Genomic DNA, 19760 nt, shown 5'->3' on the forward strand with positions numbered 1-19760 from the left:
CAGCAGCTTCTATTCAGAAAGCTCAGGTTTCAAATTTGGAGATATCTCTGACCCTAAATAAGGCCACATTTCCCAGGCCGCCCAGTCAGCTGGTGAGTGTGCCTGCCAGTTCTGTCTCAGCAATGACTCTCCCAGCTCCTTCATCCTGCTTCTTCTCTGGGTCCTGCTCCAGTCCACTCCCATATCACCTGCTGTTCTGAAAGGTCAGTCTATAAGCTAATCTAGGCTCCTGCCTTTCCTGGCCTCTCAACCCCACTATAAAAAAAAGTTCCTCTTTTAAAAGTGTCCTACCTGATTATGCTATATCCTCTCAAATATATATGACAGCTCCCAACAACATATGGTTCAATATCCTACGCATTTCATTCAAGTTACTTCATAAATGGTCCGAGCTGACTTTCTGTTCTTATCATCCTCTCCACACTCAAGTTTGCACCCTGGAACAGGTCAGCAACATGCACTTTATACCTTCAGGTCCTTGGACACCATTTTTCTACCTAGAAAGCTATACCTATCATCTATCTATCATCTATCTATCTATCTAATCTACCTACCTATCTATCCATCTATCATCTATCTATCTATCTATCTATCTATCTATCTATCTATCTATCTATCATCTATATATCTATCTATCATCTATCTAATCTATCTATCTATCATCTATCTATCTATCTATCTATCTATCTATCTATCTATCTATCTATCATCTATCTATCATCATCATTTATCGCTTTTCTGCTCTGAGGCACTCCATGTGCTGGCCCTCCTCTGCTCCTGGACAGTGATTTATCAACTTTACACAACCACATTCTGCTATGCTATGTGAGTGTTTTGAGTATGGGGCTGTGGCGTGTACCTCTGTGGAATCCTTCCCCAAAGCAAAACTGCCGAATGCTGGCTGAATTGATTTTACAGGGTCATAGGTCTGGGGAGTTGTAAGGAATCTTAGACCTCTTCTAATATGATCATTTCATGTAATATATTAGTAATTTGCAGTTCAGAAAATTGGGAAATATTTATTTAGAATAATACACGAGCAATAATATCAAACATATTAGCTAGTAATGAGCTTTTGAATTTTTATACTGATGCTGTAGGATCTTTTACCTCTACCTTTACAAATGCTCCAAAGAGAGGCTCAGGAATTGTTTTCTATAAGTAAATTCACACTTGGGGGCAATAGGAGGTATATCACAAGTCATATTTATAGAATGGTTCCAAGGACATACACTCAGGATTAAAAGTTCAGGTGCTGGCTCTGCCATTACTGGCCACAGTTTTATTCTTCCCTGTGTTTTTTTTTTCTTCAGCAATGTTGATTATCTCTGTTATTTATGAATGCATACAATCTACCCCACCCTCTATTTGCCTTTCTTTCCAAACCAACTCTCAAACGCTGTCTTTTTTGGTGTATGTTAGGAACAGGTATGACATGAGGAGATTTCTATAGAGATAAAGCTAGAGATATATTATTCAAAGAAAGATAACTCAGATTCATAAACTAAAATAGAGGTTTTAATTAAATGGAATAATAGAATTTTTAAAAATGAGGTTATTATCTTGGAAAAGTACAGTTGTGTCATCTGTGGTCATATTAGCTGAGGTGTCCTCTTGATAGTTAGTTGAAAAATATAACTTATCTTCTATTTGTATCGATGGTGGCATTACATCACATGAAAGCTCAAATCTTTCAACTTAGAGGAGAATAAAAGGTGATAATTATCTCTACATCAGGAGAGCTTCACTAGTTGCCCAACTAGGTGATGATTTCACTGATTTGGTGGGTTTTGCAATTTTAATTTAACTGAAATTCAACTTGAATTGTATGTGGCCTATTTTATTTTATTATCTTTTACGAGAAATAGAATGTTTACAGCCTTGTTGTTTACACTGAATGAAAAGAGAAAAAGAAAACATTTCAAATCCCATTTAACTTACAAGACTAAATATAAACTGAAATGACAAAATATGTTTTATGCAACGCATTACTTACAATTAGGTGTTTTGTTTTTTTTGTCATAACAATCTGTTGTGAAGTGTAACGGGAAAGTGGGTAAATAACAAAAGATGTTATTTTAAGAGCAAAATTCCAGAATTTGGAAACTCTCTGAAGGAAAGCCCTGGAAAGTTTTAGTGGGGAGCATTAAATATCATCTACAACTATAAATACAGGTGGTCTCTAACAAAGGTAGTACATTTCCAGAAAAGTCTTTACCTGGTCGGGCCCTTGGAATACTTCCATATTAACTGACCCATTCTCCACCTTCCCAAATGTTACATCAGATGGACAGAGGCCCTAGCTGTATTCTCTTTCTAATGATTTCTGGGAAGCTCATGTCTGACGAATGTAACCCAACTTTCCAGGCTCTAAAATGCAACCAATGGAACCCAAAGAACTGTGAAGATTCGAACACACTCTCTCTCCCAGTTTGATGAAGTTAAAGGATTGCAGCTATGGATCAAGAGACCTCAAACCACACAGGAACAGAAACTGTCATGGCACCCTGGTTTTGGACTCCATGCAACACTGTCAGGTGAAATGAAGTCTTAAAGATGACCCTGGAGAGGATGTGGCACCATCGCTCCAAAACTTCCTAAGATAATGCATATTCTTCCACTGGGCCAGAACAACTTCAGTCTTCGGGGAGAGTCTGGAGTTGAGGGACCAAGCTGTATGCATGGAAAATACCCTGTTTTTCTATCGGACTCCACGCCCACTGTCTCAAGCGCTGGCCTTGCCATCCTCCTCCATCAGCCCCGGAGGTGGGCCACAGCCTAGAGAAAAACGGCCCTCAGGAATGGAGACTGGAGAGAGAGGAGTCTGCAGCTACTGTCCCCACTTGACACCTCACCCTGTCCTCCTTCCTAGTTGTGCTCCGTGTTTCTCCAAAAAGCCTATTACAGGCACCACTCCGTTTTCATTTCTCAGGCTCCGCTTCCCCATCCTGTTCATTACCCAAACTTTGCTATTTCCATGAACTTTTCTTCCTTCCTCTCTTCCCTAGGATGCTGCAAGTTCTCTGGGTCTCTCTCCCTCGCCCGACCTCCTCCAGCTCTTCCCTCCTCCCCCGCCCCAGCCCCTGACACCTGCCGGGGCTGCCCTTTAACCTCCCCTCTGCTCCTGTCCCTCCCTGTGCCCCTTCACCCCCTCCGTCCCCGGCGCTGAGAACCCTCTGCTGCAGCGAGGACCGGAGTCCCCGCGCGCAGCCCAGCGGCAGGAGAGGGCGAGGCTGAGCGGCAAGCCAGGGCAGGAGGGGAGGGCGGCAGCCGGTCCTCCCCGCGAGCCGGAGAGAATGCGGCAGGGGGCCGGGGGCCTGGGAGGCACTGACTCCCCGCGCCCCTGACGCGGCCACAGCCCCGGCCCCGGCGCCAGTCTCCCGCCCCGCGCAGCCCCGAGCTGTGCCCAGGCGCCCGGAGAGTCGAGAGAGGCGCGCCGGGTGCCCATCCCCAGAGCAGGTCCCTCTGCGGACCCGGGAAGGAGAGGGGACGGCGCCAGCGAGTGGTGAGGAGACGGGGAACCTGTTTCCCGGCGGCGGGGCGCGCGGGAGGCTGGGCGAGCACCCGGGGGCGCAGCCCGCGCGGCGGGGGGCGCGGGGGGAGCGGCGCGCGCGGGGAGGGCGGGCGCAGGGCCCGGGGCGGCCGCGGGCGGGGACCGAGGCTGGGCGGGCGGGCGGGCGGGCGGGCGGCGCGGCGGCCGCCGGGGTGAGTGCGAGCGCGAGGGGCGAGGGGCGAGCGCGCGCGAGGCCGGGAGAGCGCACGTCTCCTCCCGCCGGCGCCGCGAGCCGCGCCACCTCCATCTTCTGCATGTGCCGCCTTTGCAGCCGGACGGCAGCCTCTCCGCGGGCGATGGAGACTGCGGGAAAGCGCTGGCAGCCCGCGATGGACTGCTGACGGGAAGGAGTCCGAGTCAGAAGCCACCCAAACCTCTTCTCTCCTGTTTTTTTTTTTTTCTTCCTTTTCTTTTCTTTTTTTTAGTTGCTTTTAATTTTAGCGCCCTCGTCGTCAATGCCTGTCTGAGCAGCCTGGAGGAAGAGTGCGAAAAGAGAGAGCGCGCGCCGAGGAGAGGAGAAAGGAAGATGAGGATTATTTGCAGGCAGCTTGTCTTGTTATTTTCTGGATTCTGGGGACTCGCCATGGGAGCCTTTCCGAGCAGCGTGCAAATAGGTGAGCTCAGCCCCGAGGGGGTGTGCAGGCGGGCGGCTGGGGCCGATCTCCCGAAGTGAGTTCCGTGAGTTGCGGATAAGCCATTCGGGGCCACCCTCCCTCGGCCGCCCCCTGCCCCTTTGTTTCTCTCTTTTCTCCCCTTGGCACACACGGAACGGACCGCCTCTCGAGTGCAGGTTCCTTTGGAAAACACACAAAACTGCCCCCTTGCCGGCCTCAGCACAGGCTCCCCGTCTCCACCTTGGGTTCAAGTCGCTTAAGTAGGATGGGAATAAGTTGAAAATGACCTACACGGGGTTTGGTTACATTTTATGTGATGTTTCTTTTCATCCGTTTCTCTAGAGCATGGAGGGATGTCGAGTTTTTGTTTTGTTTTGTTTTGTTTTAATACACTTCTTCCCACGCTGGGCGCCGCAGCCTTCTCCCTATCGTAGAAAGACATTGCTGTGGGGGTCCGGGGAGCGGGGGGAGCTTTACACCTGCACCCCGGCCTTTGCTTGCCACCGGCAAACCGATTCCAAAGTTAGATCCCTTTCCCGCAATCTTCCTTCCGTGCATTCTGTTTTCCTCTTGAATCTTTTGCCCTTATCCCTGCACCCAGACTCTATTTCCGGGGAGCTATCCATCTTTGGCTTTTCTTGCTATTCTCCTCTCCTGTCTTAATGGGATGCAGCTATTGAATTTCTTCCAGCCAAAGCCCAGCCTCAACACTGCATCATTTCTCGTGGACTGTGCACAAAACGGAGCTAATGAGGCTGAGTCCACCAGCTGCAGGAAAACTAAGTTCACCTCTCCTTCCCGATTCCCCGCGTGCCTGCGCGGCACCACATCCCTTCATGTCTGCATTTTCATGCAAATCCTCCTTTCTGTTCCTCTGCACGCATCTTCCAGAGAAATGCCCGGAGGAGCTGGCTGATGTAGCGGTGTGCTGGGAACCGCGGGGCTGGGGAGAGAGAAAAGGCAAACACAGTAAATGGTCTCAGAGGTCATTGTGATCATGACAAATGGGGACAGGAAACAGCTGAGCTGTCCTGAAGACTAAAATACGGAGCCTGCACCTTAGGGACAAAGGCCAGTCTCCCAAGATGGGGCAGGGGTAGCCCCTCGGATGTGTGTGCTGGGGAATGGCAGTGGATTTGACAGTGTGTGGGGTGAGAATCGCATTGACCAGAGAAAACACTGAATGTGCTTTTCCTGTTATGTTTAATAGGTGGTCTCTTCATCCGAAACACAGATCAGGAGTACACTGCTTTCCGATTAGCGATTTTTCTTCATAACACCAGCCCCAATGCGTCGGAAGCGCCTTTTAATTTGGTACCTCATGTGGACAACATTGAGACAGCCAACAGTTTTGCTGTGACAAATGCTTGTAAGTAAAACATAAATTGTGGATAAATTACAAGGGAATTAGAATGAGGCACGAGAGTGCCTTTCCTCTTTATTATTAATATTAATTTTTTAGAAAAAAATTTAAGCTCCCCACACATGGCTGGTTCCAGAACAAATCAGAGTTAAAAACAAGATTTAGTCCTGAGATATTCAGATGGTTTCTTTCTTTCCCCTTCCTTCCTTCCTTCCTTCCTTCCTTCCTTCCTTCCTTCCTTCCTTTTCCTTTTTTTTCGTTTCTCATCTGGATAATTCAAGTTAATTTCTCTTTTAACATTTCAGTCACCTGAAAATCGTACTCAGTCTAATTTGGATTCTGTTCCTTCTGTTTTTCTTATTTGCTTTTCACTTGAGTAAGCGTATGTCTCGCTTTTAAGGTAGACACATGCTTTCGTACACTGATGAAAGCAGTGGAAGGTTTGCCAACAGTGAGAAAGAGAGGGAAGCGGTGGTGTGGAGGACATATATTCTAGTCGGGTGGCTTACGCTGCAGATGATCTGGTGATGTCACTTGAGGCCGTCCCACTCTTATATTCTGGGTTGTAAATGTCTCTTACTGTCACGTAATGCATATATCCTGTGGATATGACTCCATGAATCCTTACCTTGGTGCCAAATCATGTTATTCTCTAACCCACCTGAATTCACAGATCCGTGCAGCTGGGTCTATTATGCCACACAATGAAACTTTAGCGGGTGACCTCACCTAATGCTATAAGGAAACAGTTGAACAGTGTTCCCTCCCCCCCAATACTGTCTAACTTAATGTAAAAAAATACAATCAACTGTGGATTACTTGAAAATTCACTAAAGTATGATCAGTCAATATGCCATTTATGTTGCATTTTCACTTTTGAAGGAAATACATGTTTCAAATATCTCCTCAGCTTTACATACTAATTTACTACTGCTCAGAATTTACGTGTTAAGATAATTGTTACAGATTACATAAGACATTTAGGAATAGTTTCTACACAAAATTTTGCACAAGAGTAATAAATATTCAATCGTATTGTATTTTATTATAGTAAGTTAAGCATATTTTAATTTTAAAAGCTCTCTCAGTACAAGAAAATGTACCAACTAAATAAGTGAAATTGAAAACAGTTTTTAAATGTTTGGAGGATACCTCTTTCATTAATTTATTTTAATTCATATTTATTAATTCATCTAATAATATGATCAATTGTCCTTAATATTTGGCATCTAAACATTATTTTAGAAATTGATTTCAAAAGACTGTCAAAGCATTTGACATTTTTGGAAGCTGAAACACGTATTGTTTTGCAGGAATGTTATATTTCCTATGAACACTACTTAATTAAAAAATAACTTTGTATTTAGTGATAAAATAAATATCATATTAGAGCAGGAGGGAGTTATTTTCAAGCATAAATGCACATAAGTTAGAGTTGGTTTTGTGGGTGGTCATTATTGCAAGTTGTTTAAGTTACTAGTTTTGTGTTCCAAGTTTGAAAGGAATGTCAGCATTTCTAATAGTTCTAGTTATAAAACATCCTACTTTGTATGTAAATATTATGTATGTATTTAAAACTTGTTCTAATCTCTCCTGAGATTCTGTGAACAAAATATTACTAACTTTAAAAATAATTTATGATCCAAGTATATGTGAAGGTACTTCATCAACAGTAAATTACTAATTAAAATTTTAATTTTTGCTATTAAATTTTGAAAGACTTTTAAAAAAGTTTCAGATATATTAGTTTTATTTTGTTTTGTTTTTACAAATTAAGTTCTTAAATATTCTAGAGTTTGGATCATGACGTTTGGCTGTATAAACTGCAAAGTACTAATACTTTCTTCCTCCCTATCATTTGATGATCTCACTCAGGATAATTAAGTGTTACTCTTAAAGTACCTGTAATCATGAGGGATTGATAGGAAGCTGCACACAGAATGAAAATGTTACAAAATATAAATAATATGGTATTCTTTCATGTTTAAGACTGAGAAAATTGAAACTAAGTAAACTTTAAATGTGCTTACTTGGAATACACCTTTAACAATGTTAGTGATATCATATTTTTCCATAATCACATTAATTGATTTTGTGTACATATTTAAAATAATTTAAAAATACAAATTATAATTAAGGACACACAAAAAACATTTTTTAATAAAGAAAATGAATTTTTTGGAGGGGGATGAGTCTGCTGAATGTCCATAAGGCAAACCTAAGCTGAGTTTGGGGAAAAAATCAATGATCAGAGAGCATGGATCAGGTGACTGTGTTTGATGAATGGGCTGACCGAGAGGATATACTACATGATTTTTCCAGTTTAATTAATGGTGAAGCATAAGCAATAAGTATGAGGCAAACTTATATATGAAGCTTTATTCCTTTGGGTACAATAGGATAAAAATAATATTCTGAAGAATTACCATAGGAGTTATTCCTCACGGTGATACAGAGTGAGGAATTAAATATAAAGGTAAATATAAAGGTATAATATGTGATTGGTTAAGTTTATTTGAATTCTGATTTTCCTGCAGTGGATTCTTTTAAAACTGCAGGATCTTGTCTGTCTGTGAATAAAGATCATTAAAAAGGATATGTTTATTTTATGGAATGTATAATCAAACCCATAAAATATATTAAATAATAAAATTATTGGTCATCTATTAGACAGGTATAATTTAATGTGGGTTCTTCTGCCTGGAAATTAATTTAGCCCTGTAAGATTACTTTGGGCCATCTAAGCATTCTGTGTATCAAGTCTAAGCCTGATTAACTCAAATTCACCACTTTTGGTATAAATCCCAAGTTTGTGATGGAGGAAAAATAATTTTAGTTTTATTTTATTTTTAACAATATTTGTGCAAGATTAAATTCAAGTATTATTTTTCTATTCTAACTATTCACATTGTTGAAAAGTCACCCTTCAATTTAAACTGAAATGATAGGAAATACAGATAATATAAAATTATGACCTATTTTAATAAAAAATAGGTATAATATATAGATCAAATATTAAAATTTAAAAATTTAGTTAAAGGTACACATTTCTTTGCTGTGATCTGTCTAACATATGGGGAATAGAAAAAATGATATTTAAAAAATAATTTCAATATGGTCACTGTTCATTAATAAAACATTCAACTGACCCAAAATAGCTATCTTTGTAAACAAACATGCTAGTGCAATAGCATATATCCTTTGCAAGATGTTTGAGACAACCTGAACGTAGGCTGTTTTCTTATATTTTTCTAATAGTTAATCAGTACAGGTTTTTTTTTTGAGGATTATGTATATTAAATTTGACGAAAAGTAAAAGCCACAATACTGAAGTAGTTTGTCAACAAGTTTTCTAAAAGATAAAAACACTTGAGAGGTTGAAATTATTGGTTAGTTTAATATAGTTACATTAGAAATCTGTTAAGGAATCAGTCCTTTAAAAAGGCAGTCACTTTACAAAATAAATTGCAGACATTCAGTTTCTGAAATTAGTTATCTAACTTTCAAAGGAGAAATAGAAAATGCATAAAACAGACCAGTTACTCATGTATTTTCACTTTGGTGAAATAAATGAATTTTATGGAATATTTCGATTTTTAAAAACTTAAATAGAAAGGGCCAAATGATCAATAATTTCATTGTTTAATGATGCATTTTTCTTTCTTTTCTCTCAAAAATCTGTTAATTCAGTGGTTTAAAAGATTATGGTTGGAAAGTTATAGCAATCACAAATAGACTGAAGACTGGATGCTTTATCCTGGTGATGGTGAAAAGTTGTTCTTTTTTCAAGTTGAATATTAGTTCTGTTTGTGGTCGGTTTACTTGTCAACTCTAGGTATACAAGATGACTGCCACTTGTAAACGTAGGTTGGCTGTAAAATATAGTTGTCTAGTTAATCTAAATACATGGAAAATGTGGCACTGTACCCAGCAGGCTTTGCAGGCTTCCTCACTGTCTTATATACCAGCTACTTAATAAAACCTCCTGGAATATAATGGTAGTAAATACTAATATATTGTCTTTGATTGAAAAATGTTTAAACATAGTACATGTTCCTTTCAGAGACATGAAGCCATATAAAGACATTATAAGAGTTTACATGGCTGATACAATAATCTTAAACATGCTGAAAACATGCTGAAAACAAAATCCTGATGGTTTTACCGCCTGCCTAGTTGTTAGTAAAGATACATTAGAATTAAATATTGTTGGCTATTTATTATTTTTAGGGAAATAAGTGACATGACTCTTCCGTGATTCTTACTAGGTTTCCTTATTTTTAACTGATGGCAAGATTCTGTATTGATTTGAAATAACTTAGTTTTATAAAATTCTTTCTCTCTTCCTCTTAATTTTCCATTGTGAGATTAATGACAAAGATGAGTCATATACCTATGGTTTGTTCCTTTCTAAAAATGATAGAATGATGCATAATTTGTCTTGATGTATTTCAGTATTGTCACATGATGAAGTCTCCATAAAACCATTACAAAAATTCGTCAAACATTTTTTTTTTTTAATTTGGATTTTTCTAAGTGAGGTTAATGTCCCAAAGAGGAAAATTTTTACTTTCTGATATTAGGAAATATGTATACATCGTATTTATAGAATGTTATTATTGTTCAGGAATTTTACATGACGGATAAATAGACCTTAAATTTTATGATAAGACATAATTTTTAAATGCTTTCATATACATAATGTTATTTGACCTCAAACTAGTCTTGCAGTAGAACAGTCTGAGAAGAGAGGCATATTTTGTAGTGCAGCCAGCTTTGGTTCAGGGAGTCATTTAACTTGCCCAGGATTATATGGCTACTAAGCTGCAGAGTCCGGGTTCAAAACCAAGTCTTCTACTATCCTAACACTTCTACCAGCATAGGGTGTGAAAAATACATCTATATTGATATTACTTGAATCGAGAAAGAATAGAACAGAATTCTCATTTATCTTTTTTTTCTAATTTAATTGCAACATTTTGAAGAAAATAGAACAAGACATTTCTGGGCAACTTATTCATTAATCATATGACATTGAGTGATATAGCAAGGACTGAAGTCATACTACGTAATGAATTCATCCATTCATTCACTAGATTAGATAACGAATGTATCCATTAATCATTAAACACATTTATTAAGGGCAACTGCATTTAAGACTGTATGTTAGAAACGAGAATCCAAAAACTTATGAGAATAGTTGCTGCCCTCAGGAGCCGATAGTCCAGTGGGAACGATAGATAAGCCAGTTATTAAAAGTACAGTGAGATAAAGTGATGTGACAGAGAAACAGAGCGCTTCGACAAAGAAAGGGTACCACCAAACTTGGCACAGCCTCTTAGGAGAGATGTCCCCTGATCTGGGTGCTAAGGCTCTAGTTGTGTAGTTTGAAAAAGAGGATAGAAGGAAGGCATGAAGCAAGGTATGACAAGGCACCGAGGTGTGGGAGAGCCAGGTTTGTTTGAACCACTGAAAGTTATTGGGTCTGGTTGTAGTATTGAATGTGAGGAGAAGAGGTGTGCTAAAGGGTGAGGCTTTGCAGATACACAAAGAATCCTATAGCTGCTATACAGAGACTCTTACGAATAATAACAAAAAAGGATCCATAGAATAATTTTAAACATAACAATGATATGATCAGATTTATATTATACAAAGAACAGGCTGGTTGCAAGAGGGAGAGTGAATCAAAAGGGGACAAAACGGGAAGATAAACACCAATTAGTTGAGTCTTAAAGTAATGAGTCTTGAAGGAATACAGTTTAGGGTGATAGACTCTTAAGTAAAAGCAGAAGCACTGAGGAGAGAGAAAAGCCCATAGATCCAAGAATACAGAACTGTTGGCAGGATGTAAGGATGGATTGTATGTCTGTGTGGGGGGGGTGGAAAAGAAGTACGGGAAGAACAAAAGATGATTTCTTTGATTTCTGGTGGGACAAATGATTCAACAGTGATATCATTAGCTAGGAAGGGACACACAGAAGAATGAGATTTGAATGTGGAAGGTGACTTCATGTGGATGCACTGAGTTTTTAAATGTTTTTATTGATTTTAAAAAGAAAGGAAGGGTGAGGGATAGAGAGCTAGAAACATCTATGAGAGAGATGGAGCCCGAAACCCCAGGCGTGTGTCCTGACTGCGAGTTGATCTTGTGAATCTGAACTGGTGAACCCTGGGTACACTGACTTTTAGTTAAGAGACATCCTAATGGAGACAGGCAGTAAAGAGATGTGTGTATCTGGAACTCTGGGGCTCGGTTTGAACTGAAGACAGACATTTGGCGGTGGTTGAAGTCATGGACGTGGGTGAGATCACCCAGAGAGAGCAAGAGCTGTGAAAAGACTGCTGAGGACAAAATCCAGGGAGATACTATAACCTGAGAGGCAGGGAAAGGGAAGGAGAGAAAAGGAACATGAGTCAGAGAATTCAGAGGAAAATTAAGCAAGAGTAACTTTACAGGAGCCATGAGCTGGGAAGAATTTCAAATAATGATCAACCTTGCAAAGGCTGCAAATTAAAAAACTAAAGAATTGCAGGGATAATTGTAGCATCTTTAATATCAGTCATTTCTTCTCTGTTCTTTGGAGTGTTCTTTTGTATTTTGACCAGGGGGAAAAGCAGCATTTAGTAACCCCCCACATAGACTCTATTAATACATTTTTAAAAATATATTTTTATTGATTTCAGAGGAAGGGAGAGAGAGAGAGAGATAGAAATATCAATGGTGGGAGAGGATCATTAATTGGCCGCCTCCTGCACTCCCCCTACTAGGGATCGAGCCCACAACCTGGGCACGTGCCTTGACCAGAATTAAACCTGGCACTCTTCAGTCCACAGGCCGACACTCTATCTACTAAGCCAAAATAGGTAGGGCAATACTGTGCGTACTCTTTTGTATATATTGGCCTAGAATATTATCTTTTATTTAGAGGTAGGAAGAGAGGGTCTTTACTGGATTTTTGAAGCAAGTGGTCTTGAATTTACAACCCAATAGTGGGTAAGTCACTTAATACTTTTGAACCTCAGTTTCTTCATCTGTTAACCCAGGGAAATAATACCTAACTAACATGAATTTTATGGATATTAAGAGTGTGTTTGGAAAGTATTCCGCATACAATTAGAACTCAATTAAATTCCGTTGTGTTACATTTTCTGTCATATGGGGTATTTATTTCTGAGTCAGTCTTAACATTTCAAAGGTTACTTTTGTTTTCTGTTTATGTTTTTAAAAGGAAATTTATGTTTTGAATAAATACATTTTGTTGTTATTTCATAGGCACTTTCTTGACCTCTCACTGAGTTTTTAATTTTAACTTATGTATGCAAGTCTAAGTTCACATTTGTCAAAATTATTTCTAAGTCCTAAGAGAGGATAATTTTATCTGGGATTTATGGGACATTCAGAGAGAAGATTGGTTCATGGGTAGATGAAAGAGATCAATGAGTTCTCCTAACTACATCCAAAATTTGCTGTGTGTTTGTTTACAGAGAGATAGTCTAAACTTTTAAACAGCTTATCAATGAATTTTAGTCACACAAAAAAGCCCAGTACCACAGCCCTAAAGAAGGTATACATAAATTAGCTAAATAAACAGCACTCTATCCCCTACCTTCATCATTTTAGAAGCTGATTGAATTTTGTTTGTGAAACAAACCAGGAATCTATCTATATAAAAGGCTAGTATGCAAAGTGTCCCCTCAGGAGTTCGACCAGGAGACTGGGAGTTCGATCGCTTGCTATATGCTGACCACCAAAGGGCGGCACAGAATGAAGGGAGGCCTTGGCCAGCAACCAGAAGGCCCGATCAGTCTTGATCGTGGCCAGGCCTAGGGGTCCTACTCATGCACAAATTTCATTCACTGGGCTTCTAATTTTTATGTAAAACCCATCTTCCCTAGCTTCAGTGTGTCTTAGCTGCCAAAATCCTTGGCTTGGTCCTCTGTCTCTCCCATTGTCTTCTTATTATATTTATTCCTCCTCTTACTATCAAACGTTCTACATAGTCCACATCAGCTCCTTCTATTTTTATCATGAATTACCTTTTCCCTTACCATCACCACTCCTGGAACACCGTGTTCTGGAAGGTCATCAGTGACTTCAAAATTAGTAAATCCAATTGTTGTTCCTTAGTCCTCCTTGTCTTTGAATAGTTTAAAGGATTTGACATTGCTAACAAATTTCTTCTCTGAAACTTATTTCTTTTCTGATAATAATAATAGGAGCTACTAAAATGGAGTACTAGCTATGTGCCAAAGGTATTGTGTTACCTCAATTCTTTCACAACTCTAAGAAGCAGACATTATTATTATTATTATTATTATTATCATCATTTTTGTATGTGGAGAAAGTGAAGACTTGTCATTAAGAATATTTGCCTAACCACAAAATACTCAGGGTATCAGATCCTAACGTCAGGTGTGTCTGCCATTCATATTGCAGAATTTTGCTTAGTACAGGATCCACGAGTTACCTATCACTTGGCGTGACAACAGCTAGGTAACTTTTAATCTAAACAGAAAGACGTATTTTTCAAAGCTGCCTCTTTACTATAACAACTTTCACTTACATATAGCATTTTATATTGGATATCCTTTCCTCTATGTGATTTGTAATTCAGCACAGAAATTTGAGAATTCTAAACAGTGACACTCCCATCACTTTATATTGCCAAATTCTTGTCATAAATACCACCATGTGGAAAAATGACTAAATGACTCTTTTCAATGTTATACAAACAGCATTGAAGACAGTTCATTAGTTAGCCAACTCACATATTTATTATAGGAATATTACTTGATTTCGGAATTGCTATTACTAACAAATTTTCCCAGATGCTTTACTTTAAGATTGGCTGAGCTGTCAGGCATTCTCTTTTGCTTTCTTAAACAAGTTGTTGGGTTCCAAATACACAAAGTGAAGACTGCCTTAAAGAACATCACCCTAAGTCAAAAGCCTCCAGTCTTTATAGTCTCACTTGAAGCCTAGTGCATGAAATTCATGCACTGGGGGGGCGGGGGCGGGGGGCGGGGGGAGTCCCTCAGCCTGGCCTGTGCCCTCTCGCAGTCCGGGACCCCTCGCTCCTTACCACCCGCCTATAGCAGAGGTGGAAGAGGCTCCCGCTACTACCACTGCGCTAGCCAGCTGTGAGCCTGGCTTCTGGCTGAGTGGCGCTCCCCCTGTGGGAGCACACTGACCACCAGGGGGCAGCTCCTGCATTGAGCATCTTCCCCCTGGTGGTCAGTGTGCATCATAACAACTGGCCATTCTGTGGGTCATTCTGCTTGGTCGATTTGCATATTAGGGTTTTATTATATAGGATAACTTGCCTGCAACTCAGTAAAACTAGGGTCATCATCAATTAAACGTTTAATGTTATCTTAGAAATAAAATATTAATGTTATTAATACTTTCTCTAGTAAGCCACAATATTTCTCCAGTACAGCAAAATTACACCATAAACTGTAATCCGTGTTTGCTTACTTTTGTTGCTTAATGCCTATTCCAAAATGAGAATTTTTATCAGTATCTTTAAGTATTTTATGCATTGTGTTATTTCCATTTTTATATTTTTATCTTTAAACAAACTAACATAGACTTGTGAAAATTTCAAATAATTCAGAAATCTTAGCAAATCCAAATATTATGTAATCCACATTTTAGAGATAATCACAGTCAACAGTAGTCTATATATCTTTCCAGACTTCTTTATTATTTATCTGTGTAGACCTAGATAGAGAGATAAAGAATATTATAAACATAAGACGCTAATATATACTGAGAAAGAAATTATTTAGTAAAACTGATATCTACTAATAAAAGTCTTCTGTTGGAATATAGGAGCTGTCTTATTTTCTTTTACTGCTGCATCCTATGTCACTGTGCAAAGTACTGTAGTAAATACACTCAATACCCTCTTGATCAGCATTTAGGCTGTTTCTACATTTTTGATATTATAAACAAAATAACAGTAAAACTATTTGTGTTTCAGGCTGAATATTCCTGTATAATTAATTCCTGGAAACAGAATTACTATATCAAATTATGCAGATTTTTGTTATTATTAGATATTGTGAATTTCATCTCAAAAACAAAATGATATTTAAATTCACAACTACCAGAATGTGAAAATAATTGTTTTTCTATGACCTGCCAACAGTAGCCATTATCAGACTTGGGAATCTTCATTTGTCCTGATAGGTGAAAATAACATCTAATTGCTGCTTTAATTTGCATATTTTTTATTAATCGTGAGGCTAAGAATATTTCCCTATATTTATGACCTGTGATACCTTTTCTGTGAACAGTCATTTCCTTTTTTTGCCACTGTTTTCTTCCTTATTTGTGGACTGTTTCATATACTATAAAAATTAACACTTTGTCATCTGTTTCACATTATTTTTCCACTTTGCCTTTGGCTTCCAGCTTCGTTTATGATATCTTTTGCTATATAGAAACTTTAAATGTTTATGTAGTCAGATCTGTGAGTCATTTTCTTTATGGCTTCTGGGATTTATATTATGCATATAAAGATTTTTTTATATTTATAACTCTAACTCTTTTGGCATTTATTTTATGTGTGTTAGGAATTAATCTGTGTGTGTGTGTGTGTGTGTGTGTGTGTGTGTGTGTATGTATGTGGATGCACTATTTATTTGAATAAGCTACTCTTTTATAAGTGCTTTGAACAGATACATGTGTAAGAAAGTCCTGCCCTTTCTTGACTGAAGTTGATCTTTGGCAGAAATTATGCATTTTGGCTCTTCTAATCTTCTCTAATTTGCTGTGCTTCATCAATCCTTTCCTGATAGAACCTAGTGGTTATACCACTAGCTTTTACAGTTTTATCATCTGCCTTCTTGTTCCTTCTATTACTTCCTAGATTTGTTTACATGGGTGTCACTCACCATCTGATCAAGTCATCTTCCTTCTGTCTCCAAAGTATATCAGACATATTTTCACCTTCTTGTTTTCTACCTTGTCCTGCTAGTCCATGTCAATGGTACTTTTCTAATAACTTAATTAATTTCCTGCTTCACTCATTACCTCTCTCCACCCACTTTACATACTGAAGCTTGGGGTGTCCCTCTGAATTTATAAATCAGAGACAGTCTCTTCCTTACTTAAAACTCTCCAATGGCTTTTATTCTCTTTAACATGGTCCTTCCTGATGTGACTCTGACCCACCTCTTTGCCTTGTTAACCATGCTGGAGTCTGCAGGGTCTTTTTTTGAGTTCCTAAACATGCTTAAACCTTGCTTTTCTCTGTGCTTTTGTACTTGACATTCCCTTTTTTTGGACTCCTCTAATCCAGTTATTTGCTTGGCTAGCTTTTTCTGAACCTTCAAGACTCCAGTGAAAGTCACCCCCTCAGAAAAGCTCTTCTAGCCAACCTCAGGATAAGCCCTCCTACTCCCACACTCCAATTACTTGACCAAAGCTACCATCATCTTTGCTTTTATCAAAATCTGTAATTATTACTTTCAGTGTCTTATTTATCACTATATTCCCCACTAGAATATAAACTCCCAGAACCTAGAATGCAGTTTGCCTTGTTAAACCATATATCTTCCTAGCCTCACAAAAGGTCTGGTACAGAGTAAACATCAGTAACTATCATTGAATAAACTAGCAATATATGATGAGTTTTCTCTTCACTCACCTTTGAGGCATACTTAGAACAGTTGAGACCTTTCATGTCTTATCTCAGAAAAATCAAGCAGAGGCTATGAAGATGATGAGGTAGTATGCCCAAGATAAATGGTATGTACTTTTCTTGTCTTAAGCATATTTTTTCTCATTTGTTTTCATTAGATTCAATTTATAGGATGGGCTAAGTAAGGAAAAAAATAAGAACTATAGGAAAGAAGGTAGGGCTGTTAATGCAAATTAACATGCATGGTTATAGCCCAGTGATGGTGAACCTATGACACGCGTGTCAGAGGTGACACGTGAACTCATTTTTTTGGTTGATTTTTCTTTGTTAAATGGCATTTAAATATATAGAATAAATATCAAAAATATAAGTCTTCGTTTTACTATGGTTGCAAATATCAAAAAATTCCTATATGTGACACGGCACCAGAGTTAAGTTAGGGTTTTTCAAAATGCTGACACGCCAAGGTCAAAAGGTTCGCCATCACTGTTATAGCCAGATTGCCCTTTGATAAATTTAAATCTGGTAGCAGAGAATTTCTAAGTGCTTATACCATGAGATGTCTGTCCACAAAACAACTAGATAATGCTGACACAAGCCACTTTCAAAGTAGAGAAAAGCCCATTCCATTCGGGAAACCCAGGGGAATTAGTGAGCCCACTTAGGAAAATCCCATCTGTTCAGACACTGACGGCTTCCTTAGCACTAGAAGATTTGTGAAAAAGGGAGGTTGGAGTCAACTGTTATCCCTGTCAGTTTGTGATTACCTATGTTGAAACTTCTATAGCAAATTTCACACAAAATTTGCTAGTTTTTATAACCCTTTATCCCTCTCTCTTTTGCAACTAGTTTATATTTGATTAAATTACTTAATTTCAACTACATAGACATTATAGGCAAGTGTGCAAGGCGTTTTACCACTTCTTTGCTCCAAATATTTAAAATCAAGAGATGGCCTGACCAAAATAGCTCAGCTGGGAGAACATTAGACTGAAGAGCTAAAGGTCCCTGGTTTGATCCCGGATTTCTGCAGAGTTGTTGCTCATTCTTAAGCCTTGCTCAGGTAGCTTAGTTGATTAGCACATGGTTCTGATACACCAAGGTTGTGGGTTTGATCCCTAGTCAGGACACATAAAAGCAGCAACAAATACATGCATAAGTAAATGGAACAGCTAATCTCTCTCTCTAAAATCAATCAATTTTTTTTAAACCAAGAGAAATATTTTGTTTTTTGTTTGTTTTTTTTCCCTGAAAAATAGTATGCTTCCTCTTCTCTTAATTGAAAACTTATAAATCAAAATGTTTCCCTATTTGTTCTGATAGCCATATTTGCTACTCAGTAACAAAGTACTCCCCATTTTAAACATTTTACTTTGTTTTTATGCACTTATTTTTCTAAAATCATATAAATATATATGATATGAATATTATGTTTTACATAAATATACCTTATAAGACTCTGCAAATCATTTTAGGAAAAAAGCACAACATACACTGGCTATAAATAAAAAGTCTAGATGATATTTCACTCAACACTGATGCTGGTTAGGTTTTTCTTGTTTGGTACTTCTTGTATTTTATAAATGACTTGTAAGGTGATAGATGATGATGATAGATAGATAGGTAGCTAGGAAGACAGATAGACAGAAGACAGATGATAGATAGAGAGATAGAAAGCTAATCTGACAACTCTATTAGACTGTGAATTACTTGAGGATAGGGATGAAACCCTCCTTAGTACTTCTACTCTGGGGGCCTATAACAGTGGCTATATTTTTGTTCCATACTCAAATGTTTTCTGACTGATTGAGGGGAAAAAGTGAAGAAGCACATTTTTTGGTTGAGTATTTATAGCAACTAATTCTTAGCTAGAATTGAGTAACACAACACAAATTTAGTTTATTTTTTATATGACTCAAACCTTTCACATTTTTAAAAACAGTTATCACATGTCGCCTTTGTCTGATTTCAAGCAAAACAACATTCTTTTTTGTGTGTGCAACATAGTTTCTAAAGCTTTTAATATTCAAGTTCTGGCCTTATAAATAACCTCTGGATTTATCATAATTCCATTAAAATATATAGACCTGAATTAACCCCATATTCCTGTCATGATCTGTCCAAAATTAAACTTCCCATTTTTGACACTTAAGATCATGATTTGACATGATCTGCCCATGTAAAAATATTAATTCCAGTTATTTAAGCATTATACACACCAAATATAGGTCAATATTATTGGGATTTTAATTAGTTATATCACTCTGTTCTTGCTAAGCTCATACTCAATTAAACTTAACATTGTTCTTTCCCCCACATGAATTGCTACAAAACAACCTCTCCATAGAACTCATAGAGTGCTTTTAAAAATTCAAAATGAAAGATTTTACTTGTACACTCTTAAATTTCCACTTGTTCAGAGACATTAAGAATATCTTAATTCACTTAGCTGTAAACTGTTTTAAATTCTAAATGATTTTCTACTACATGATTATCCATATTGATGATTTAATTTAATAACAGGTTAGGTTGTGATGCAGGTTAGATATAAGATGACACCAGGTCATGAACCAATA

At 38.3% G+C, this 19760-nt stretch overlaps 1 protein-coding gene across 7 annotated transcripts in view; it reads left to right on the forward strand.

Annotated features, from left to right (window-relative positions):
* The first annotated feature begins 3161 nt into the window (after positions 1-3161).
* Positions 3162-19760, forward strand: part of GRIA4 (glutamate ionotropic receptor AMPA type subunit 4) — a 433158-nt gene continuing 416559 nt past the window's right edge. For 5 of the 7 annotated variants that reach the window (XM_059707931.1, XM_059707930.1, XM_059707936.1 and 2 more), the window contains exons 1-2: positions 3687-4167; positions 5378-5536. In XM_059707931.1, coding sequence (XP_059563914.1) covers positions 4080-4167; positions 5378-5536 — 247 coding nt within the window. In that variant the 5' untranslated portion in view covers positions 3687-4079. Of the gene's footprint in view, positions 3506-3686; positions 4168-5377; positions 5537-19760 lie in introns of those variants that run through there. The other 2 variants (XM_059707932.1, XM_059707937.1) reach the window with 2 other exon arrangements.

Source organism: Myotis daubentonii, chromosome 9 (genome assembly GCF_963259705.1).
Source record: "Myotis daubentonii chromosome 9, mMyoDau2.1, whole genome shotgun sequence".
Classification (NCBI taxonomy): domain Eukaryota; kingdom Metazoa; phylum Chordata; class Mammalia; order Chiroptera; family Vespertilionidae; genus Myotis; species Myotis daubentonii.